Here is a 25,434-nt window from a genome sequence, read left to right on the forward strand (position 1 = left end):
CTCCCAGTGTTAAAATAAATGTGGGAGAGAAGAAAATCTCACCTATTTATTTCATTTTATTTTTTAAGATAAGCAATTTCGGTTGGAGCCAGCCAAACAGACTGGCTTCTACGTCCTGGCCACCCTTGCACTGAGAAATGCCTTGTTGGGAAGTTGGGGAACCAGGGATAAGATGGGGGACAGCGGATGGGTAAGAGGGGAAAGGATGAAGATGGCCAGGCTTTGAGGAGCAAGGGAGGGAAGGTGGCATGGCGGGGTATCTCCCCAACTCTGGGGCAGGCGAGGCCCCCGGCAGCTGACGCACCCCAGAAAACGGGTCCTTTCTTTCCGCTGCCTCCCTGGGCGGCTTTGCCGGGAGACACAGCTCCCTCTTTTAAGATGGGCCCCATGGAAGGCGTTTTCTTTCTGGCCACAGGACAGACGCATTGGTACTGGATGTTTCTGGTACTGGGTTTTTCTCTGCCGGGCAGGTTTTGTGGGTGTGTTATTTACACGGCGGGGGGACGGCTGAGCGGCTCCCCTACTGAGGGAGAAGATGATGGTGCCCCCTCAGACCAGGCTCCCTTTCCCTGCCGGGCACAGGGGGCAGGGTAGGGCGGCAGGGGCCCTGTGATATGGCTGGAGTCGGTTGCAGGGCGGGTGACCCGTGGCAGGCTTCCGTGGTGGGCGGCGATGGCGTCAGGCCGCAGACGGCGGGCGGGGCAGGGGTGTTCTCTGGGCTCAGCTGTTGTCCCTGGCGTCGGAGGAGGCACTTCCGAACAAGATGTCACTGTCCTGGGACACACCGCTGAGCTGGGACTTGGTCTTGATGAGGAACTGGGTCCGGCGGAACATCAGCCTCTCCTGCTCCTGCTTGAGCTCCAGGTAGGAGCGGGAGAAGGTGTGGAAGATGGAGGTGACGGGGAAGGCCATGAGCAGGATGCCGCTGAGGATGCTGCTGAGCGCCACCACCTGGCCGGGCGTGCTCCTGGGTACCATGTCGCCGTAGCCCACCGTGGTCATGGTGATGACGGCCCACCAGTAGCAGGCGGGGATGCTGGTGAACTCGGGGCTGTCGGCCATCTCGTTCTCGATGACATAGAGGAGCGGGGCGAAGAGGGCGATGGCCACGCACAGGAAGAGCAGCAGCAGCCCAAACTCGCGGGTGCAGCGGCGGGCGGTGAGCCCCAGCGTCTGCAGCCCCAGCGAGTGGCGCGCCAGGCGCATCACGTAGAGGATGCGCAGGGCCCGCAGCACGCGCAGCGCCAGCCCCACCTTGTCCAGGTAGCTGTTCCCCGCGCCCGGCTTGCGGCGGCCCGAGGCCGCGCCGTCCACCAGCAGCGTGATGTAGTAGGGCAGGATGGCCACCAGGTCGATGAGGGTCAGCGGGCTCCGCAGGAACGCGAACTTGCTGGGCGCCTGGATGAAGCGCAGGAGGAATTCCAGGGAGAACCAGCCCACGCACACCGACTCCACGATGAACACATTGTGGCACATCTCCGAGCACTGGCCCTGGGGAAGAGGGACAAGTCCCCTCAGGGAGGGGCCACCAAGAGTGGGGACCCGGGCCTGGCCTGCCTGCTCCCCATCTTACCAGGCCCTGGGCTCAGCTTTGTCACTCCCTTTCCCCAGTGTGAACAGGGTTTGTCTGTTGGTCTGTCTGTCCCTCTTGCCAGTCCTGGGGCTTGAACTCAGGGCCTGGGCACTGTCTCTGAGCTTCTTTTGCTCAAGGTTAGCACTCTACCACTTGAGCCACAGCACCACTTCTGGCTTTTTCTGTGTATGTGGCACTGAGGAATCGAACCCAGGGCTTCATGCATACTAGGCCAGCACTCTACCGCTAAGCCACATTCCCAGCCCCTGAACGGGGTCTTCTGTAGGCCTCATTTCTCTCCAGGTCTGACCTCAGGCCCCCTCCCCCACAGCTGCTGCTCTGGCTCCTAGCACCGCCTGGTGCTGGAACCCGATCATGTCCAGAAGGGGCCCCTGGTTGCTCCTGCCTGTGGTTCCTCTCCTGAGCTGCTGAACGTCGTTCCTCTAGTGGTGGGGACGTGGGAGCCCGCCCGCCCCGGGCCTCTGTTTCTTCCATCTTCCCCTCTACTGCTCTTCATGGAACCCCGGGACCCGCCCAGCCCTGTCCTCAGCATGCCTCTGCCCTGTCCCGGCCTGGGACTTGGCGCCTCCCGTCAGATCCTCCTCCCTCAGTACCCACTCCTGCCTTCCCTCCTCCGGCTCTTTGCTGGAGCAGCAGCTTCTCAGACAGACCTGTGAACTCCCTGCTTGCAGAATCCCATTTGCTTGCACTCCAGTTCCCTTCTCCTGCAGTGTCAGCTCCTCTCTGCACAGGCCTTAGGAGAGTCCCCTCTCTGGGAGATTACAACCCCTGAGGGCAGAGCCGCATTACTCAGAAAAGCCCCACCCACCTCCGTGCCCAGAGAGGCCCCGCCCCTGGCAGGCTGTCTCAGGGATGACATTTAGAGGGGTACGGGAAGGGAACACAAAGCTGTCATGGGCCAGGCGGGCAATGCCGCTGGGGAGGTGAGGTGGGGGGGAGGGGATACAGAGGATGCTGATCTCTGCCGCCAGGGATTCAAGCCAGGCTGCTTTGGGGAGCTTCCCAGAGACCTTGGGAACCTGCAGTTTTATGGGGAAGCCCTGGCTGAGCCTCTTTCATTAACTAGCCCGGAGTTGATTTAAATGCTGACTGCACAGATGGAAGAAAAGCTGCTCTGGGCCTGGACGCAGACGCGCTGGCCTGTAGGGCGACTGGGGGCCTGAGACAGGGTAACTGTCTCCCATCGCCTGGACCCCATCTTCCCAGAGGACAGAGAGGACAGAGACGAAGGTCCCAGCCCGGCATCTCGTGGCTCTCGGAACAGCTGGATTCTCAAGGTCAGGCTCTGTCTGGTCTCGCTCTAGGAATATGCTAAAGGCTGGTGATGTGAGCCATTTGGCTGGGCCTGCGAGGTCTCAGACCTCTGGGGCAGGAAGCCCCTCCAGGCAGCCTCCGGGCACCCCTCTGAGGAGCCCCGATGCCCACGCTCTCACACACAGCCTCCTGGTCCTGCGAGGGTGCTGCTCCTCACCCCACCCCAGAAAGACTTGAAGCCCGATCTTGTCTGGTCACCTGTCTCCCCTACAGAGCCTGCATGCAGCAGGTGCCCAAATGTGCACACGCAGGAGCAAGTAGAAGAGTGAACCCTCCCGTCCCTCCCCCAAAATGAGCCTGAAGAGCAATTCACCAAGTCATATTAAAAACGCCCACCTCGACACTTTCCTAGCACAGAGGCCTTCCATCCACACCATGGTCCCCAAACCTCCCCCATCAGCCCCCCCCCAAAAAAAAACAACAAGCCGGGCACTGGTGGCTCATGCCTGTTATCCTAGCTACTCAGGAGGCTGAGATCTGAGGATCATGGTTCGAAGCCAACCCAGGCAAGAAAGTCTGTGAGATTTTTTGGGGGTCCGATCGTGGGGCCTGAACTCAGGGCCTGGGCACTGTCCCTCAGCTCTTCAGCTTAAGGCTAGTGCTCTACCACTTGAGCCACAGCGCCACTTCTGGCTTTTTTCTTTTTGCTTATGTGGTGCTGAGGAATCGAACCCAGGGCCTCAGGCATGCAAGGCAAGTGCTCTACCACTGAGCCACCTTCCCAGCCCGGTCTGTGAGATTCTTATCTCTATTAAACTACCAAAAAACCAAGAAGAGGAGCTGTGGCTCAAGTAGCAGAGTGTTAGCCTTGAGCAAAATAAACTCAGGGGCAGCACCCAGGACCTGAGTTCACAGCCCAGGACTGGCACCAAGAAAACAAAACCCAAAAAGCAAAAACAAAACAACACAACAATCAACATTAAAATCCCCAAACAATAAGCAGTATCAGAAGTTGAACACAAAGGGCTTTACTGCTATTTTCCTGATAAAATTAGAGCATCCGAAGCTGAAGAGAATCTGTAGGAAGTCCAGGGACTTCTCTGGTCTGACATGGTGAGCTCGCTCCGTGGCCTTCTGTCCCCCTCCACTTTCTCCCTGGCCGGTTGTGTAAGCCCTGTGCACCCCTTCACATAGACTCGAGTATCCACAGCACTGTCACGGGCCCAGGGCAGATGAAGAAACTGAGGCACAGACAGGTGGAGCTTTGCCCCAGCCTCCCGCTGGTGGGAGCTGAGGATGGGGGAGGGGGGAGGCAGGGAGGTGGGGCGGCGGGGATGGGAATGGAGGCCGCTGGGCTCCTCCTTCCTTCCCTAGCATGGCCCCCGGCCCCCTCCGCTTATCAAACATTAATTTTGTTGGCTGAGTGCTGTTTAATACCTTTGTAAAAAATTCAGTGGATAAAAAGTGCCAGCCGTCCTCCGTGGCTGTCCCCGCCCATGGGGAGGGAGTGTGTTGCTGCTCTTCCAGGCGATGTCTCACTATGCAGCCCGGGCTGGCCTGGCTCAGTCCCGGCCTCTACACACCTGGTGCGAGGCCAGGCCCCGCCCATGGTGAGCACTTAAGAATGCCAAGCCACCGTGCGCATGCCAAAAGAACTTAGCACCTTCAGGGCATGCACTCGGATGGCTCTGAACACTCGGTACTCAATAAATGCTGGATGGCTTTGAACATGTGTTGGGTTCACTCTATTATTTCTCAAATGCCTACTGCCCTGAATTTGTACCTGAGATCTCATTGTTTTTTTAAACTTCCTCCCAGAACCCCATGCAAAGGGGGTAGGGAAGAGTTACAACTCAAAGTCCAAAGTCTGGGGACTCATCTACCAGGAGGGTGTAATGGGGCATCCCTACCTCCTGTGGAATTGACTTCTACCAAAGGCTTTGGTGCGGGGTGATGGCAGGAGCTACCCTCTCCTTCTGAGAGGCTGAGGGTGCATCTTCCTATGGGAGCCACAGGCAGTGTTGTGTGGCCGGGGGGTGGGGGTGGGGGATTGGGGGAATCTCCCCATCCCCAGGCAGAAGAATACAGAGTAGAAACACCGGGCCTGCTCGGTCTGCCACAGCGTGTGCATCTATCAAGAGGGCAAGAGAATGACACACCACAGGGGTGCTGGAGGATTTGAGGAGAAAAGATGAGGGCAGAGCTGCAGGCAGCCCCTGGCAGCCTGGGCCTGCTGGGGCCCGAGGCAGCTTTTCCTGTGTCAGGCCTGGGGTGAAGCCTTCCACAGATCTTATCCTCAGCACCACACACGCCTCCTCACTTCTGGATGAGAGTCGCGTTCAAGACTCAGAAGATGGCCTGGTGCTGGTGGATGGTCATCCTAGCTGTGCAGGAGACTGAGATGTGAGGCTTGAGGTTTGAGGCCAGCCCGGGTAGGAAAGCCCAGGAGACTACTTACCTCCAATGAATCAGCAATAAAGCTGGACTGGAGACGTGGCTCCAGTGGAAAAGATGAGAGTCAGGCCTTGAGTTCAAGACCCAGCACCAGCACAAACAGACCAAAGGAGGTGGTCAACACACACTCTTAACACACTGACCCCATGGTTCAGCCAGTGTGCAGTCAGGGAAGACCTCCCGGAGGAGGTGGCACCGAGGATGGGCGGCTGGTGTGCAGACTGCCCTGTTCCCGGCGCCCAGGGACCCTTCCCTCATCCAGAGTCGGCATCCTACCTGCTCCTCCTCCTCCCGCAGGCTGGGCAAGGTGCTGACGGACAGGTTGATGGCGGTGACCGTGACAAAGAGCACGGACAGGCAGGCGAACACCTTGCCGGGCAGCCCCGAGTGCGGCCTCTCCACCATGTCGCGCAGGGTCTGCATGCAGCGGCCCAGGCGGCCCTGGCTCCCCGCGGGGCCCTGGCTGTCCCGGCCGTCGCTGTCCAGCGGCTCCTCATCCTCCTCCTCCTCCTCCTCCCGTTCCACCATCTCGGCGAACTCCTCGATCTTCTGCAGGTAGCGGCGCTTGCAGCAGCCGTCCAAGTGGTCCTCGGCGATGCCCCAGTAGAGCAGCTCCTCCTGGAATGACAGGGCGCACATCTCCCTGAGCAGCCGCAGCTTGCCCGCCCGCAGGAAGGTGAGGATGGTGCCGAAGGCCCCGGGGTTGCGGTCGAAGAAGAACTCGTTGCAGGTGACGTCGTAGTCGTCGCACACGCTGAGGATGTCGTCGAAGTTGGTGCAGGCCTTGAGCTGGCCCAGACGCGTCAGCGGGAACTCGTCCAGCGTGGTCCAGGGCAGCGAGTACTTGATGCCGCCCACGTTGATGATGATCTGCCGGCGGCGGTCCCCGGGTGGGGGTCCGTCCTGCGGCCGCAGCCGCTGCGCGCGCCGGTAGAAGGCGCCCTTGATGGCCTGGCGCGGCGGGAAGAAGGCCGGGTGGAAGGTGGCGTCCGAGGTGCAGCTCAGGGCGCTGTAGTCGTAGTCAGAGTTGTCTCCCGGTAACAGGGTCATTTTGGGGCTTCACATCCCTGGAGGGCCTGGGGCGGGGGCAAGGGGGAGAGAAGGGCAAGACAGACCCCGTGTGACCCCAAGCCTCAGCCAGGCTCTTCCTTTCTACTATCTAAGCCACTCTGAAGTCGGGAATCAAAGTGTGTGTGTATGTGTGTGTGTGTGTGTGTGTGTGACATACTGGGGCTTGAATCACGCTCTACCACTTAAGCCACAACTCAACTTACAGCTTTTTGATGGAGATAGGGTCTCATAGACTTTCCTGCCCAAGCTGGCTTCAAACTGTCATCCTCAGATCTCAGCCTCACAGTGCTATCCCTGAGCTTTTTTTTGCTCAAGGCTAATGCTCTACCACTTGAGTCACACCTCCACTTGTGGCTTTTGGCTGGTTTCCTAAGAGAGAAGAGTCTCACAGACTTCTCTGCCCGAGCTGGCTTTGAACTGTGATCCTCTGATCTCAACCTCCTGAGGGACTAGGATTGATTACAGGTGTGAGCCACCAGACCCTGTTAGGGGATTAAGTTCTTGCTGTCCCAACCTTCAGACCTGGCCCCTCCCCCCCCCCCCAGGCTCTGCCCACGTCCCTCCTCTGCCAAGCCCTCCCCAGCCCCTCCCCCACCAATGCAGCCCCCAAAGCCCAAGCCACTCACTCCCACCTTGTTCCGACCCATCGCAGGGCTGACGCTGGGGTGCATTTACTTGGACACTGACTCCCCTGGAGTGCCCCCCTCCCCGGAGGCCAGGCCAGGCCATCTCGCTCTTTCACCTGTCCCCAGACTCAGGGATGAACGGGTGAGTGAATGGCCAGTTCCTCGGCTTCCAACGCCTGGCTCGGTACTCATCTTCAAGGGACCCTTTGGACTGGCTCCAGAAATGGGAGACAGACACCAAGTACCAGAGGCAGGAGGCAGTGGACAGAGACGCGCCCTGTGAAGACAGGTCTGCACATGCGCCAGCCGGGGCCGCCTCGTGACTCACAGTGGTGGGGGCCCAGCTGCACTCCCGCCTCCTGGAAGCCTTTGGCCCTTCCAGCTAGCTCCCTGCCCTTCCCTCGACCACTGGTGCGTGGCTCTGGCCCCTGCAGAAGGCTGCTGCCTGGGGACGCACAGGTTCTCCCTCATCCCCGAGACCCTGCGCAGAGACAGGCTTGCCCACCGGGTAGGTCTCCTGCCAAGGAGCACTAGATGACAGGCACTTCTGGGAAACTGAGGCCAAACTGCCAGCTTGCACAGACTCCTCCCTGTCAGCCCTCAAAGCCAAGGGTTTGCGCTGCTGAGGAGAGACTGTTTATTCAGTACCAGCTCACAAGCTGAGCTCGGTTCAGGAATATTTTGCTTGGCTTAAAGAAGTTTCTGCAAATTGAGAAATTTCATGTAAAAAAAAAAATCCATATTCTTGGCTTCTCTTGAAAAAAAAAAATCCGAATATCTGACAACACTGGGTCCAAATTCCAACTGCGAAATGGCTGTCCCCTGCAGAACCCCACTCCTCCCGGACGCCCACTCCACTCGAGAGCGCTTCTTTCCCTGCCCTGCGGGCATTCGAGCCGGGCCTCCGGGTGACCCAGCAGAGCGCTGGGGAATCAGCCATCTCGGAGACGGCGGTAAGCTTCAACGACTGCGCATTTTATAATCACCGTCCTTCCCCCTGCCCGACCCCCCCACCGAAGCGAGCAGGGCAGTTCCAAGTGGCCATCGCTGTCCACTACACCCCCACCCTCTGCAGGGGTGAAGCGGCCTGACAGGAGCCAGGCTGTGGGACCCCCTGGAGGGGGCCCCCAGCAGGAATCACATCACAGAAGTCTGTCAGCTCTCCACTCATGGTTGAAGAGAGCTAACATTTCACAGAGCGGGCTTTGGAACACGGGGGCGCACCCGTGTTTGGGATACACACCGTGGGGGTTTTGCGTTCCTGACCTCCCCAGGCAAAGCCTGCCAGGCACCTGGGGCGTGGGAATCAACCCTCTGGAGTGCATCACACCCAGCCTCGTCCCCTTCCAGCTTTATTCTTGCCACCAAAGACAAGAGCAAAATGACAGATTAGCAAGAATGACACAGAAGCCGCCCCAGCCCCAGGGCTGCGCTGAGATCCTACCACCTCCGCTCTCCAGGGGTCGCCTTCCCACAGTCCTGCTGCTTGGGCCGGGAGGCGGCTGGTCTCCCCCTCCCCCAAGCCTTTGCTCCTTTCCCCCCACATCCCTCCCAAGGCCTCTGCTGTCTCCCCACCCCCACGGCCTCCCCACGGGCAGACAGCTCTTCCCAGCAGGCTGCTTTGCACAGGGGACGGGGAATCTGCAGGACAGAGGCCCTGGCAGGGAGAAGCTGGAGTTTGCTGGATGAGGAGTGGGTCCCTTTCTCCATCTGTGAGATCAGATGGGATGATCTAGGGGCTGTGGAGGACAGTGTGTGGAGGATGGTGTATGGAGGATGACTGTGGAGGACGGTTTGGAATTCTAGACTCCAGTCAAGTCCACCAATCAAACAGACCTCGCTGGCTGGGAGACACAATGCTGCCGTCACCACGCAGCCAGCTACACTGTTCAAGGACCTCAGGTCTCTCCTGTTGCAGCCTGAGCCCTCTCATTCTGGGGGAGGGCTTTGGGAGCCACACTGGTGGGGGGGGGAGGCTTGTCAGGGGAGGGGGTGTGGAGCCTCATGGGTGGAAGGGTCCAGGCTACTGATTCCCAGGGTGATGTCTGCAGGTAGAGGAGACAGAAGAATCCAGGTACTATCTTGAGAGTAGACAAGACAAGGAGCAGGAGAGCTGGCAGGGCAGAGCTAGGGAAGGAAAGAGGGGGGGAGGGAGGAAGGCTGGTATTTCACTTGGAGATGGTGGCAGACATTCTGGGCACAGGTGGAGAGGAAAGAGGGCTGGGTGACCTTTGGAATTCTCCTGGAAGAAAAGCCACTGGACTTGCGGATGGATGGAGGGTGCTGTGGCATTTTCTGTGGTGCCATTTACTGAGGAGACAGGTAGGTGGCGCTGTGATGAGCATGCGTGAGAGGGAGCACTTCCTGGCTGTGGGATGATGGACAGAGGAGGACGAAGCCAAATCCAGGGAAGGGTAAGGATGGAGTATCTTCCATGGCCAGCATGGGCCAATCACAGATGACGTGTGTGTGTGTGTGTGTGTGTGTGTGTGTGTGTGTGTGTGTGTGTGCGCGCGCGTGCGTGCACAGGCACCACCTGGATGGTATGGTAGGCAGGATGGGCCCCCCAGTGGTGTCTCCATCCTTGGGGTCTGTGACTGTCACACTAGTGAGATGGCACTGGGTAATCACTGGTGGGGTTGACATCAGCTAATCAGCTGATACCAAGTTCAGGAATGTTCTGTGTGGGCTCCGTGTCACCGCAGCGATCCGTGTATGTGAGGGGTAGAGGAGAGAGCCAGGGACATGGCGGTGGGGGGGGGGGGGGGAAGGGGGAGACTGGATGTGGGTTCTGAGCGTGGGGGAAGGGGCAGGAAGGAAGCAGGGTGGGGTTGGGTTCCGAAGACTGGGAAGACAGGCCTTCAAAATGGGGCCCAGCCTGGCCCAGCCCTGATTTCAGCTAAGCCAGCCCCCGGTGGAAGCTCTAGAATGGTAAGTTCATCCATGCGGTTGCCTCATCTGCTTGGTTTGGGGCTGGCTGGGGGCGGGGGGAGGGGGGGACTCCGCTGGAGAGGAGCCCTCCCCCTCCCCTTGTGAAATCAGGAGCCCTGGTTCAAGGTCAGTGGCTCCACCTTTGGGTTTGGTTTCCTCCTCCTGAGTTACAGCAAAGACAAAAGGCAGAAGGCCCCGGCCCGTCACCGATTTACCCTCCACGTGCAGCTGTGACGTTAGACTTAGCTGTGACGTCATCCTCCTACCCACACGAACACGCTGTCCCCGCCCCACTGGGGTTTGAACCTCAGGGCTGGAGGGAGCTCAGGCTGGGTGGTCCTCCGGGAAGCCACGGAGCACTGCTGAGCATAATGAAGCTCACTGTTGCTCTGTGACCCCCAGAACCCCACTCCCGGCTTTGCTCCCCAGACCTGCAACCAGAAGCTGAAAGACACATTCTTTTTTTTTTTTAATTTTTGTACCAGTACTGGGGCTTGAACTCAGGGCCTAGGCACTGACCCTGAGCTTTACCATGGAAGCCTGGTGTTCTACCACTTAAGGTGCAGCCCTTCTTATGGCTTTTTGCTGGTTAACTGGTGATAAGAGTCTTGGGGATTTTCCTGCCCAGGCTGGCTTTAAACTGTGATCCTCGGATCTTGGCCTCCTTAGTAGCTAGGATTACAGGCACGAGCAGGCTTCTGGCTCCTGCACTGGAATCTCGAATGCAGGTTTGCTTCTTGGATTTATATGATCTTAGGACAAGGTACTGTCCTGTGTGGCTTGGTTAGGGGCCCTGGTCTCCCCTGGCCTCCCCACTGGACTGCTAGGTGCAGAGGGCAGAGGCTGCAGCTTGCTTGGGAAGCAAGCCATGGATGAGCTGTGGGCTCAGCCACACATGCAAAGCATGGAGCCGAGCGGAGAGGCAGTTTACAGCACTGCACTATTTACATAAATGAATGCACACGTCACACACGTCAGAAAGGCTCAGACACAGTTAAGGGTCCCTATCAAACCATATGGGCAGTCCCTACAAGGTCAGAAAAGGGGGACTGGACCAAGAGGGAAAATGCGTAAGGCAAGTCAGCCTGCCCAGGTCAAGGAAGAGGAAAAAGAGGAAGAGGAGCAGCAGCGCTGAGGTAGACCTGTAGGTCTCATAACTGCTTAACTAGGTTAAAATGGAGAAGCCCTGGCTTCCCTAACGCCCTGGGTGCTCACAAACTGCCCAGGGCTCAGCTGTGCCAGACAAGCAGTTCCTAGCATCAACTTTATGAGAGGGTGGAGAGGAGAGGAGGGGAGGGAGGAGAGGGGAAAGGAGCCGAGGAGGGGACACCACCTGTGCCTGGACACTCTCGAGGGGCCGCCTGGGCTTCGGCAGGCGCTCGCTGGCCCTCTGCTCAGGCCCCTGCGGGAGCCAGCAGGGCTGTGGGGTCCTGCTTCCCCGGAGAAGTGGAAACCCTTCTAACGTTGCCAGAAACACTGTCTACAGTGGGGTCCCCTGGATCACGTTCAGACCTCCCTGCCCTCAGGCCACGTCCCCCCTCCTGGAACAAAGCTGGTGCTCACACGCCGGGATTCAGGCTAGGTGGAGAACACGTTTCTGAAGACAAAATCGGGGGGGGGGGGGGGGGGACATCCCGCCTCCTAAGGCTCTAGAATCACCAGGTACGTGACGGACAGACCGTGAGTGTCCCCTGTGCTTCTCGCAGGCTGCCTGTGGCCGCCCGTTTCCTATGGCCTGCGAGTGATGTTATGAACATGTAAATGGCCCTTGGTAGAATAAAGGTTCTTCACCCCTGAACTGTAAAGCATCACTGAGCGGAGGCCCCATCCTGGGCTCAGGGCGTGACGGAGGGCCAGGAGGCCCCAAGGGACGAGAGTCTAAGCCAGGCTGGGCTGGCCATGTCTGGTGCTGACCGGAGGAGCCAGTGACTCAACCGGAGCCAGCCTTTCCCAGCTCTAAGCTCCATACAGTCTCGGTAAGAAGCCACTACAGGGCGCCTGGCAGCTCACGCCTGGGATCCCAGCTACTCAGAGGGCTGAGATCTGAGAATCACCATTCAAAGCTAGTCTGGGCAGGAAAGTCCATGACACTCTTATCTCCAGTTCAGCAGCCAATAGCCAGAAGTGGAACTGTGACTCAAGCGGTAGAACAAAAAGCTAATGGTCAGCTCCAAGGCACTGAATTCAACCCCCCCTTCCCTTCCCCCCATACTCACACACCTGATTCCATCCCACACCACGACTATGAAGGACACAAAAAGTTTCCCGCAACTGCCAATCAGTGAGCCTGACCATCATGGGCCTCTTTCAATAAGCCGCTGGCCTCTCTGGCCCCTTGCCTCTGCTGGTCCCGTCTGAGGGGCCCTCAGCCCCTCTTCCACATTCAAGGATGCAGAGTGAGCGCTAAGCAGGGTCCACAGCCTCCCTGGCCACACTCTGCAAAAGGAGCCTGGACTGGGACAGTGTAAAGCCAGGCAATAGCACAAATACCTCCACTGTACACAGGACGCTGAGGCTCCAAGACATGAACAGGGGAAAAACAATGAGCTCAGAATCCAAACCACACCCTGCAGCCCCTCGGATCTCCTGATGGGTGGTTCTTCCACCCTCCCCCCGCCCCCCACACTGCTCCAGGGGCTGGGTCTAGTCTCTCCAGTCTATAGACAAGCTTCTGGAAAGGCCTTGGGAGGAGGGGGTGAGAAGCAGGCTTGCCTATGGCTGGGGAAGTATTGTCATCCCTGTGAGACTTGCCATAAAGCACCACAGAAAAACCAACAGAATCCCTGGCTTTGTCAAATTCAGCCTGGCCATCAGAGGCTGTGGGAAGGACACCGGGCAAAGGAAGCAGATGACGGAGCGATGCGGGGCCACAAGCCAGGGAATGCAGGCAGCCTCTGGAAGCTGGAGATGGCCCGAATGGATTCTCTTCTGGCGGCCCCTGGGTGTAGCCCAGAGATCCACCTGGGATGTCTCCAGATACCGTAAGATAAGTTGGAGATGCTTTAAGGTACAATAATATGCTAATACATAAACACGGGAAAGTCATACCACCCAAAGCCACGTTCTAGAAGAAAAGCATTTCCTTCCTGAGTCCGCTGGGCCTTGGCTTCTGCTTCTCGGCTGTGCCACTCCTAACTCGGAGCAGGGGGTGTTGGAGACCCCTCCATTTCACTCCATGCGGTTCTTCCCTGGCCTTGCGTGGGCCTAGTTTCCCTGCTGGTTCATCTGTCAGGATGAGGGCTCCTGGCTGGGCTGACTCAGGCTGGTCATGCTGCCTTTAACCCCAATTAACTCGTTCATCAAAACTGTTCTGGCCATTAGCTCATCCAGAGCCTGGCAGGCTGGATCTCCCAGTCCGAACCTGCCTGGGGACTGTGGCTTTGCCACCTGCCATCCATCCTCACCACCACGCAGTCCCCCCGGACCCCGGTCTCACACTCTGAAGTCTGAGGGGGCCTCTATTCCTCCTTCCCGCAAATGAGAGAACGTGCCAGAAGAGCCTTCTCTACAAAAAGACAAGCTGCCTCCTGCACTACTGGCAAAATGACACCCAACTCACGTCTGCCTTCGGCAGGTGCCGGGGCTGGAACACCTTTCCCACAGCCAGAAAATGAGAGCGAGCACACAGGCTTAAAATCAGGGGTGCAGACCTGGGGAGCGGCCGGTTTCTTGGGGCAGCAGGAAGGGGGGGTTACCTGCTGCTACACCTCTGAAGAGGGAGACCAGGGCCTATCTGGAGAGGGACAGGCATGTGGCAAAGGTCACCAGGGCACAGGAACAGCCCTGGCACACCGCCCCCCCCCCCCCCCCCCCAGCCAGGCCTCAGCAAATCCACTGCCATCGCGGACGCTGCTCATCCAGGTCCGTCTGTGAGGTAATAAAAATGGCCAACTGTGACGGAACACTTGCTGACAGACTCTTTCTGGCCTCTTTTATTTTTTACTAATTCTATTTAGAGGGGCCGTACCAGCCACCATGTTACCCCCAAGGGCTCCATTTCTGGGCCGAACGAACAAATGAATTCCCAGATCCCTATACTTCTGGCAACTGGAAATACAAACTCTTTAAAAAAAAAATCCTTTTTTTCACCCCAGTACTAGGAACTGAACCCAGGGCCTCACACCTGCTAAGCCAGCGCTCTACCACATGTCTTCAGACAAAAACCTCTCCGCGAGGACAGAGGGGTGGGGGAAAGGACAAGGTCAAGACCCCCTCCCGGGGCTGGGGAGGGGCTTCCTTAGTCCCCGGCAAAGCCTCTGGACCCCTGTGGCCAGGGCACAGCCCTTGGCCCTTCTGTTGGGGGGAGGGGCGTGCCTGCCCCAGCCCAGCTACCTGTCAGGTGCAGCACATGTAAAGGGGCCCTCCGATCTGCCCCCAGCAGACTCGCAGCCCCCACAGCCCAGGCCCTCCCCCCCCCCCCCCCCCCCCAGTTTCAGAAGGAGACAACTGGGCTTGCCTGCCTTCCAGCGCACTCACAGTTCCCTGTGGGCTTGGCGCATGTCCCACGACAGACATCTTTCCACTGGAACGAGCTGGCTTACAGCACGATGGAGAAGAGCGGTCCCCGGGGCCGCCTCTCGCCTGCCTCCCGCTCAGTGCTGTCTCTCCAAAGCCCCCCCCCTCCCCGCGGCCAGGCGCCCAAGGTAGAGATCTGGCCTCTCTGGGCTGGGGAAACTCACCCAGGAAAGAGGGTGTGTCCTGGCCACGAGCCCACAAAGGCCCCCGGCCCCATCCCCGGCTGGCAGGCACCCCTGGTGAGGCTCCCCGCGGTGCCCGCAGGTGAAAGGGCTTGGAACGCACCTGGCCAACTCCCTTCTGCTCCCGCCCTCCCGCAGTGAGTCAGACCCGCTTCTGTGGGTCCTTTCTCCTCAGCTCAGGATGTCAGAGAAGGAGATATCTACACCACTGTCTCCCTCCCATCATCCAGCTTGGGGGGGGGGGGGCTTTGGTGCATGGCACCCCTGAAGTGCTTAAGAAAATGCCTGCTGAATGCACAGCTTTGCAAATCAACCCCACTGGTGAGCGCCTGCACCTGGCAGTAAGTAACCTTAAATCAGTGTGCCCCAGCACCCAGGCCCGCCCTCCCTGATGGAGCTTTTGGGTCCCCTTATTCCTGTCTAACCCCCAACACACACCACAAGGAACGCATTAGATCCACCCGCATGGGGTGTCCGGGGGTAGCCCAAACCAGCCTGACCTCCCTGGGGCTGCCTTAGCCCCCCACGTCTCCCTAAGCCACCCCGACCCTCCGGCCCAGTCTCAGCCCGCCCCGGGGCTCGCCGTCCCCTGCCCAGCCCCAGCCTGGTGGCAATAAATGTTTGTTGAATGAATACGCGGCTGTCGAGCGTTTGCTGCAGTGAGCTGCCCACACCAGGTGCTCAGCCAATCCCAGGAATGCACGAACTCCGCTCTTTCCTTCCCCACCGGAAGGCTCCGGAGCGCCGCGTGCGCCCCTCGGGCGTGGGGGCCCCGGGCTCCGCTGGGGCGCGGTCGGTGGCCGTTCAAGTACACCAGAGGTGCTCAATAAATGCGTCCGAGTTCATAGTGAACGGCTCCCTGAGGCCCGCGGGTGGGGTGCGCCATCGGCGCCTCGGGGCGCTGGGAAGGGGCGAGCGGCGGACGCCCCTGCACCCCGCCGGGCTCCACCCGGGGTTCGGGCTGGAGAGGCCGCCGCCCGCCGGCGGGACGCCCCGCCCCGGTCAGCCGGGCGCGGACGCCCCTCGCTCGGCGTTTCCGCGGACCCCCCGGGAGGGGCCGGGGCCACGTGCGGCTCCCCGAGCCCCGGCGTGCGGCGCGGGGTCCGGCCAGGCCGCCGCGCGCGAAGTTCCCACCTCAAGTTCCCGTCGCCGCGTCCCCGGCGCCCGGAGCCGGCCGGGCGGCAGCTTCGTCCCCGCGGGATCCGCGGGTCCCGGACGAGGGCGCGATGGGGGCCCGGAAGCCGCCGGGGGCGCCCGCTCGGCCTCCCCGGGCGGCCGCCCGACCTGGGCCCCGGGGGCCGGCTCAGCTCCCGCACTCGGACCCGGGGCCGTCCCGCCTCCGCCTCGGGTCCCCACAGGGCTGCGAGTGCGCCGGGAGCGCGGCGCGCCGGCCTGCGAGGGAGGGGGCGGGACGGAAGGCGGGAGGAGGGCGGGAGGGGGCGGGGCGGAAGGCGGGAGGAGGGCGGGAGGGGGCGGGACGGCGGGCGGGGACTGCGCTCGGGGCGGAGAGGGCGGGCGGGCGCGGCGCGGGTCCTCCCCGCTGCGCGCACCGGGCCGCGGCGGCGTCCCCGGCTCCGGGCACCGGCGCGCCCCGACCCCGACCCCGACCCCGACCCCGGACGGCCCGCGCCGGCTCCCCTTCCTCCGCCGTCCCGGTCCCCGCCCGTCCCGCCGCCCCCAGCCCCGGGCCCGCGCCGTCCCGCGCGCGGTGGTCGTGCGCGCCCCCCGCCACCGGCCCGGGCCCACGCGCGCCTCGTCCCCAGCGCCGCGGCCCGGCGCCTCGGGCGTGCGGGACGGCCCTGCAGGTGTCCTGTCAACTCCTCAGGGGCGGCACGTGTGCGGATCCACGCGGCCCGGGCGGGACCCGGGTGGACACTGGAACGGGGTCCAGGCTGCCATCTCCCGGCCTGTCCCGGGGACACAGGCGTGGTGCCCCGTACTGCCCGCTCGGCCCGGGCTATGTCCCCACCGGCAGAAGCCAGCTTCCCCCCCCCCCCCCCCCCCCCCCGCCCTGCGCCTTCTCCCCTCTTCCTGGGGGTCTGCTGCCTTGCTCCGCCATCAGCGACCCAAGAGAGGACGCGCGGCAGAAGCCGGCCAGGTGGCTAGGTGGCTCTTCCTTCGTGAAGACAGATGGGCAAGGACCTGCCTGGAGGAACTTGCCCTGGGCTGGGCAGAGGCGAGCCGGGGAGAGACGCTGCCACGGCGCAGGCTGTGGTCAGGGGCGCAGCGGCCGGCAGAGGGGAGGCAGCCGGGCAGACACCTCTTAGAAGGATGGTGAGCACTGGACGCTGGGCTCTGAGTCAGGAGGAACTCGTCTAGAGCGGATCCTGGCTTGGGGGGCGAAAAGGCTTGTGGGAGGAGCTGGCTAGAGCCCGCGGCGGGAGCCTGGTGGGTCCTTGTGCCTGGTCAGCGGCCTCTGGAGGCATCATTTGCCCTGAGGCTGAAGCCCCGGCTCCACCAGGACCAGGGCTCAGCCGGCCGCTCCATCAGGGCTCCCCACATCCCCGTTCTGCCGCAGCATCGCTGTGGGAGGGACTGGTCCTTTGAGGGGACAGGGGGGGATCATCTTGGGGTCAGACTGCTGTCCTCCCGGAAGACAGAAAGCTCCGGATGTGGCAGAGGGTTCCCAAGTGTTCCTTTGGGCACTGGAACTGACCATTCCTCAGGCCTGAGGTGGAACCCTTCCAGCAAGTTCTCTGTTGATTCAGATACACTGGTTTGGGGGCAGGGATGTCACACTTTGAAGGCCTGAACCTTCAGGTGTGTCTGGCTAGCAGATCTCCTGGGTGCTCAGGGCACGTGGTGGTCGTGTGCTGGATCAGAGGGACCCCCAAAGGCCCTCCAGCATAGAAGCTGTCCCCGAGGGAACAGGGCACTACCTCATCACCTATTGGGGGGAGCGTAGACAGAATGGCTGCACCCCTCCCTGACCCTCTCCCTGCCAGGGCTCAACTATGTCCAATAAAATCTTCTAAATCCTTTTAAGGAATTCCCTCCGCAGTCCCTCCCTCCTTTCGAGCCTTCCAGATTTACACTCTTCTTCATTTCCTTGCTGAGGAACTTCCCCCCTCCCCCCTCCCCTCCCCCTTCCCCTCCCCCCCTCTCCACCCCTCTCCTTCCCACCGCTCCCCTCCTCTCCTCTCCCCTACCATAGATGTGGACACAGCCCCTGATGCCTTCTGGCACCAGCGCCAGGTGGCTGCTGGGTGGTTTGTAGCTGTCAGAGGCATACAAGGGACAGCAGGAAGTTCTGGCACAGTCTTGGTTTATTTGTACCTACCGGGTTAAATCGTTTTTAGATTAGCTGTCAATCTTTAAAAATCAGGAGACCTCACAGAATTTTTTTTTTTCTTTTTGCCTTCCAGAACACTAGGCAGTGATCTTGCCAACCTCCTTTGGAGCACTGTACTGGTGTTTGTGTGTGGGAGGTGCTCCCTGCCTTTCCCCGCGCCCCTCCCGTGGTGGCTGGTCCCCGTGGTCCCCGTGGTTTGCCCCTCAGCCCACATCATGCTGTTTAAGTTCCCACTAGGCCCCTCCCTGCAAGCCAGATTGGTGATTTGTCATCTTGGCAAATGACCTAGAGTTGCATGGTAGATGGCAAAGGAGGATGGGAACTCAGGTCTGTCAGGGCCCAACGCCAAGCTCTCCCTGAGAAATGAACTGGGGTAAATATTGGGGGCAGGAGGAGATTGGCATTGCTGCCTGGTTGACATACCCTAAAAAGGGCGTCACTGTCAGGGGTTTAAGGGTGTGTTTTCTTCCCATCCATCACCAGCAGTCAGCAAGTCTTAGGTTGCTTTCCCAAGGCAGGAAGGGTATCCTGAGCGGTCTGATTTCTTTGATCCCTCTGCCTTGAGACAGATGGCAGTGAGTGTAATAGTGCTCTAAAGGGCTTGGGGGCTGGCCGGCCCTCGCTTGGGTCTAATCTGCTGGCAGCGGGGCTCAGGGGTGCGCATGCTGGTCTCTGACTGAGGTGTGGGGGGGTGGAAGTGCTTCCTGTTCTCTTAGGGTCTCTGTGCTCTGGGAACCCTGGCCTTGTTTTGTGTCTGCGATCTCCTGGCCCAGCTCTGCCTGGAGTCATTTTCCCATGAGGCTCCGCAGGATCCAGGACCTCATCAGTAATCACTTGGGACGGGGAGCCGGGCTGGAACCAGCAGGGCCGCGGAGGAGGAAGCACACAAGGGGGTACTTTGATTTATATCCTGCTGAGAGATTTTGATATTTTACTTATCCTGGATTTTTTTTTCTGCCCCAATTTTGATTTAAAAAATATTACGTCACTATGTAAAAAAATGATCTATGCAACTTGTGGGCAGGGACAAGAGGGGGAAACTGAGGAAAGTGAAGGGAGGGGTGACAGTGTCCAAAAAGAAATGTGTTCCTTGCTTGACTTACGAAAGGGCAACCCCTCTGTACAGCTCCTTGATAATAACAAGTTATATGAAAAAAGGGGTCAAAGTATTATTGGTCCCCATCCCCAGACTCTTTGGTGGCCTCTTAAAGCTTGCACCCCAGTTGCTTCACCCAGCTCGCATCCTGCTTCCAGCCTAGGGTTTGTCAAAAAGAACCTGGATTCTTGGGCTGCAAGTGTGGCTTAGTTGGTAGAGTGCTTGCCTAGCACACACGAAGCCTTGGGTTCAATTCCTCAGCACCACACACACAGAAAAACCCAGAAGAGGTGCTACAGTCCAAGTGGTAGAGTGTGAGCCTTGAACAAAAGAAGCTCAGGGACAGGGCCCAGGTCCTGAGTTCAAGTCCCAAAAGCATTTGAAGAACCCGGGCTCTGGTCTAGCTGTGTGTCTGGACACAGGACCCATGGTGCTCTGAGCCTTGAAGCTCAGGAAGAAAAAGTTCTCTAGTTCTAGAATGATCTGGCTTTCCCCTGAGAGCTGACAGGTGGTGCACTGGTTCCCTGCCCGGGTGCTCTCAGGCTGAGTCACTGGACTTTTCCTGGGCTCTCCAGGGCCAAGAGTGTCAGGCGCATCACAGCCCCCAGTGGCCTCCCCAATTCCGGGGGGTGGGGGTGGGAAGTGTGGCGGGCACTCTGGTCTGTGATCTGCAGCATTTAGTTCTTTGGTCTCATTCACTACATTGTTTCTTTAAGGACCTTTGTGAATGCGTGGGGTACAAAAGCCAAGTCTCCAGGCCTGGGGGAGACCACAGGGGAGCAGAGCCGGGCACTGAGCTGGGGGCGGAAGAGGAGCCCTTCCCCCTGCTGTCCCCTGACACCGCCTGCCCAGAGCTGCTCTGCCACCTCCCGACAGAAGCTCTGGGCACCGCTGGGAGCTGAAGCTCTCTGCTCCACCTGCCCTCCCAGTGGGGGCTGTGTGTACACGCGTGCGTGGTTCTTCTTAGTCCTGACAGTCCACCCAGTCCATGGGAAAGCCCACCTCCTTCACTCAGCTCCCCGCCAAGGCTACAACCCTTGGGGTGAGACTCTGGCTTCCTAGGACTTCAGTAACCAGCAGGCTTGCCTAGAAGGTCTGTGCAGCTCCCCCTGCTGCAGCCCTGCCAGACGGCTGGCTCTGTGGAGGGCACACACTTCTGCCCCTCGGGAATGGACAGGAGCTCCGTCCCCTCCACCCAGAGGGCAGACTGCATGGTGAAGCAAAATACCATAAGCCGGGCAGAACAACACAGGTCTGTAGTTCCAGCTTCTAAGAGTCTGAGGCTGCAGGTTCCTTTAGGCCCAGAAGGTCTAGATCAGCCTGGCGAACCCTCTTTCTGAAAATAAACACAAAAAGCTCACATGGGGGTATTTACTAGGTAGCAGACAATCATCCCTCACCCTCTGCTTTTAGGTTTAGCCTACACTCACCCCACACACGGGGGCCATTACTGCCCTTGTTTTCAAGACAAGGAAAGGAGATGGAAGTCAATAAGTTGCCCAGGATTACAAAGCTGGAAAACAAGGGCTCTGATTGCAAGCGGGATGCTGGCTGTCTGGCAGGACGCAGGCCGTCTGTTCTGGTCTCCCTTGCTCCCCTGAGGGAAGGGGGTGCCGCGTCTCTGCTTTGTGTCAGTCCGGGACTGTCATCGCCTCCCTCCTCTCAGAATGCATCAGGCTTGACACCTCCTTTCTTTGGCACAGGGTTGGATGGCTCAGCAGATGGCTCATCTGGCCAGGGGAGGGCAGACTGGGGGTGGGCGGTACAAGAAAGCAGTGGACCTGCCGGCCACGGCCAGGTCCCTTCCGACAGCCACGGATCCCAGCAGAGCAGGGCCCCCGGGGAGCCCTGGGCCTGAGCTCCTTTGCCTCCCCGTGTTCCCCATGCCTGAGGTCAGCACAGTGCTCCTCGCACAGATCCAGACATCTGCTTCGTTACAGTGGAAGATTTTCAGTCCCCCTTGCCGTGAGCGCCTTGGTTCTGGGCTCCATTCCCTCTGATTTCCATATGAAATCCTGAGCTCACCTCCTCAGCAGCTGATGGGACCATTTATTTCTTGGGCCTGCAGCCGTGGAGCAGTCTAGGCAGGCTGGGTCTGTGCCATCTCATTTAGTTCCTGCAGACAGGGTGGAGGGGTGTGTGGGGGGGGGAAGCACACCGTCACCTGGCAGCCACAAAGCTGTCCAGGCCTCGGCACCTCAGGCTCCTTCCCCATGGCTGGAGATGAATTTTGTCTTGCTGTCCCTTGGCCACTGAGCCTTTGGGTCTGGAGAAGGAGAGGCCTGTGCTTTGCCACTGTCCCCTCCAGGAGTCCCCAGGTCATCACAGTTGGAACTGCTCCTAGCCGTTGTGTCTCTATGTTCGGTTGAGACCTGGGGACTGAATTACTTTAAAAATAAAAATGAAAAAGCCCAATCATTTTCGTGCGCCGGTGCTGGGGCATGAACTCAGAGCCTGCGCACTGTCCCTGAGCCTTTTGGGGTTTTTTTGCTTAAGGCTGGAGCTCTACCACTTGAGCCACAGCTCCGCTTGCAGTTTTGGCTTTGAACTGGGATCCTCCCATCTCAACTTCCTGAGAAGCTCAAGTTACCCTGTGAGCCATCAGCACCTGGCTTACATTCTTTCAGCGGCTGCCTGCATCGTGAATATAGATTGCTCTCTTACTTTCTCTCTCTCTAGACAAGAACAGTCATGTTTACTCCTTGTCAGAAAAGATTCAGGTTCCTAATTATTGCTTAGGGAGAGGAAAGTCATGCAAGGAACACATTGCGCATCTCTGCACTGGGCTTTGGGAAGAGCTGGTACAGGAAAATGCCAACTCTGGCTCCAGATGTCAAGCTACTGCCCTTTGAGGCTCGTGTCACCGGCTAGCATGGCCAAGGCTGTGGTCAGCCGACTTGCTAGCTTGCACGTGGAGTCAGTCTCAGACCCCTCCCAGATCGTAACAGCAGTGAGCAATGCATAGTTTGTTTGCAAGACAGTGACCACAGTGGCTCCTACTTATACCTACGTGTTAGCATGCCTTGCTCTGTGTGCTAGCACAGTGCCTGGACCATAGCAGAAGTTCAGTTTGCAAGATGTTTGCAGGATACCTGCCCGGATCAACGGTGAAGGTCCACTGTCTCCATCCTGCTGTCTCTCCATTAGGAAGAGGTTTTCTGGAGCACATGGCCTGGTTCATGGTTACAGCTCCTAGGAGGCCCAGTACAGGGCCAGGCTGTCTCTGCTCATGCACCCTGGCCCCTGGGATTCTCTCCCCTCCCCTCATGAATCCTGGAGGCTAGGGGTGAGGTTCTTCCTGGATCCAGAGCTCACTTTTCTCCATCTGCTGTTTGGGAGGTCTAGCTCTGCCTTGTTCCTCTTGCATCTTGGCAGCGCTGGGATTCAAACTCAGGACTTCCTACTTGCCAGATAGGCACTCTACTACTTGAGCCATGCCTTCAGGCCCTTACCAGGAGAGGAAGCAAAAGGTGACACAAATGACATACCTGGGCTTGATGACCCGCCGTCCAGGCCCGGGTGGGGCCGTGGTGCTGGAGCTTGTGGCCCTGGATGACGGGAGGGCTGGGCTTGGCCATCCTTGAGCTGTGTGCGGGCGGCTTGGTCCACACTGGGCCAGCCAGTGTTCCACTCAGCCTCGGGGTTTTTTGGGGATGGGGTGGGGTAAGGGAGGGAGCATGACCCTGCTATGTAATCCTCAGTAACCCCAAGTAGAGACTCCAGAGAGCTGTGGGGGTCTGCAGGGTGGGACTTGGTGCTGTCTCAGATATCACCTGATCTCTTCCTCTCTGGCCTCCTTTGGCAGTCCTCCCTTCCCAGCCCAGCGCCTTCAGGATGGAAATGTAGCAATTTCTGCATTCTCTTTGCTATCCTTATTCGAGTGTCAACTTTATCCTTGTCTGTCCTTGAGACCTTAAGAGCTTGCTTTTGAAGTAGGGGGAAAAAATGACAAAAGGAACCTTATCGCTTTCTCTGTTCATTTCTGCAGAAACAATGTGAATCCTCTTGCACACTTAGCCGAAGGGGCGGGAGGGAAGCAGCAAAAGCACCAGGTTGCACCTGTTTCCGGGTGGGTAGGAATTCTGGGATATGTTGAGGCAGAATTTGGGTTCCCAAGCTGATGCTTTTCTCCTAATAGTCAACTAATATTTATCAAGCACCTATTACGTGCTCAGTGCTTCAAGGATTCTTGGGTTTCCAACTGCTTTCTTCTCAGTGGTCAAGCCGCAGTTCCTCCCTTTCTTTGCCTGTGACTGGAATGATAGTCTTCTAGACTATGATTTGATCTTGTTGATCTACTTATTTATTTCTCTTAAACAACATGCATTGACCCCTTACTATATGCTAAGACTTGTACTGGATCGACTTGTACTTTGACCACGAGAGAAAGTCAGTATTAGCAAGCCAGAGAAGCAAGCACCGCAAGATAGACACATCTGTGAGCACACAGGAGAAGCAAGTAGAAGGGCTGGGAAAGGGGGCTAGGCTTAGCACACTTAGCTGACTCAGAGATTACGTGTGTGTGTATGTGTGCTGGTACTGAGGCTTGAACTCAGGGCTTGGGCACTGTCCCTTAGCTTTTTGCTCAAGGCTGGAACTCTACCACTTAAGCCACAGCTCCACTTCTGGTATATTGCCAGTTAGAAATTAGAGTCCTATGGACTTCCCTGTCTGATCCTCAGATCTCAGCCTTCTTCTGAGTAGCTGGGATTATAGGTGTGAGCCAATGGCTCCCAGCCAGGAGACTCAATTCTTGCCGGGGCTGTGGATATGGCCTTGACTCCAGCCGGTCCAACACCTCCCTCTACTCTAGTCAGAGGGAGCAGGAATGCTGGGATGGAGGAGGACTGGGGTGGTGTCTGGGCCGTGGGCTTCTGAGATGGCTGTAGGAATAGCATGGGGGCCACAGGCCTCCTCTTTTCAGAGCTGGATGCCCTGCTTCAAGGACAGCAGAGAACATGGCCAGTGGTTGCCAAGGTATTTAGCTGTGGAGGACATGTCACTTCAGCAATCTGGGCCAGTAGTGTCTTGTGAGGCCCACGGGTGTGTGTGACTGTGTGACTCCGGTGGTCTGACATGCCCCACGGAACACACAGGCTGTGGCCATCCAGCCAGCTCCTCTGCCCAAGGCCAGACTCCGCCATTGAGAACCCACTGGGAATCTAGCTTATTCTAGAAGGCACAAAGTGGCCCAGCTTTCATCGTCATTGTCATTTCCAGAGTGGGAAAGCCTGCGGTTCGGTGGCCAGACTCCAGCCTGGGCAGAGAAGTGCAGGGTATTCATCTTCGTCCACTCTGGACAAAACTGCGTGGCTTTCTTGTGCCTCAGTTTACCCAGGATAAAAGAAGAACCATGGACTTACGTATTTGATGACGGCTCTTCCATTTCAGGCTTCTGTGCTCGAGCACATGCAGCGGGTGCGGCTGGCCCTGGGTCACTGATACCAAGCAGGAGGCAGGAGAGTCGTGGTGGCTGCTGCCATGCTAGGGCACTTGCGGGTGATCTCTGCAGAGTGAAGTCATTATTGCTGCTCTTCAGCAGAGGGGCTGGCTACGTACAAGGTGCTAGGTTCACCAAGGACCAGGCCAACTTGGAGCAGCACCTTTAGAAAGGTGCTAAGATGTGGTACTTCATGGTGCCTGACTGACTTGTTTCTGATTTAACAGGTTTGAAAGCTTTGCACTAAAATCTTCAGAGTGTAAGAAGCATCCGGCAACACAGGCAGAGGTGTGACTGGCTGGCTTTTCAGCTGCACCAGTGAGGATTATGGGAAAAGCCCTTTGCTTTCTAACTTCCCTTGAAGTTAGTCAAATACAGTAATAGGTATTTGTCATTAGAAGGCTGTGTTTTGTTTTGAGTGGCCACAGTCGAAAAGCACTATAAACCACACCCCCTAAAACAATGGGCATGGATTCTCTCAGCATTCTGGAAAACAAAAGTTCACAATCGAGGCGTGAGCTGGGCCACACATCCTCCAGTGTTTGTTTTTGTTGCTGTTGTTGGTTGTGGGGCTTGAACTCTGGGCCTGGGCACTGTCCCTCAGGTCTTCAGCTCAAGGCAAGTGCTCTACCACAAGAGCCACAGCGCCACTTCCAGTTTTCTGATGGTTTTTGGGAGATAAGAGTCTCATGGGGCTGGGAAGGTGGCTCAGTGGTAGAGCGCTTGCCTTGCATGCATGAGGCCCTGGGTTTGATTCCTCAGTACCACAAAAGTAGAAAAAGCTAGTGGTGCTGTGGCTCAAGTGGTAGAGCGCTAGCCTTGAGTTGAAGAGCTGAGGGGCAGCGCCCAGGCCCAGAGTTCAGGTCCCAGGACCAAAAAAAAAAAAAGAGTCTCACGGACTTTTTCTGCCTGGGCTGGCTTTGAACCTTGATCCTCAGATCTCACCATCCTGAGCAGCTAGGATGACAGGCGTGAGCCA

The 25,434-nt window shown here is 58.4% G+C and overlaps 2 protein-coding genes across 2 annotated transcripts; one reads left to right on the top strand and one right to left on the bottom strand.

Moving 5' to 3' along the window:
- Positions 1-38: 38 nt before the first annotated feature.
- Positions 39-15,929, bottom strand: Kcng1 (potassium voltage-gated channel modifier subfamily G member 1). The gene is made up of 3 exons (XM_042699315.1): positions 15,762-15,929; positions 5,579-6,378; positions 39-1,491 (listed from the first exon to the last, which is right to left on the bottom strand). Exons 2-3 carry the CDS (start codon positions 6,350-6,352, stop codon positions 721-723), a joined length of 1,545 nt encoding a protein of 514 aa, XP_042555249.1. The 5' UTR covers positions 6,353-6,378; positions 15,762-15,929; the 3' UTR covers positions 39-720.
- On the top strand, positions 12,790-24,457 carry LOC122124595 (collagen alpha-1(I) chain-like). Its single transcript, XM_042699257.1, has 3 exons — positions 12,790-12,911; positions 15,288-16,563; positions 24,407-24,457. The coding sequence occupies exons 1-3, from the start codon at positions 12,790-12,792 to the stop codon at positions 24,455-24,457; spliced, it is 1,449 nt and encodes a 482-aa protein (XP_042555191.1).
- The last annotated feature ends 977 nt before the right edge of the window (positions 24,458-25,434 follow it).

Source organism: Dipodomys spectabilis, unplaced genomic scaffold, assembly GCF_019054845.1.
Source record: "Dipodomys spectabilis isolate Male_0828 unplaced genomic scaffold, ASM1905484v1 ptg000240l, whole genome shotgun sequence".
Classification (NCBI taxonomy): domain Eukaryota; kingdom Metazoa; phylum Chordata; class Mammalia; order Rodentia; family Heteromyidae; genus Dipodomys; species Dipodomys spectabilis.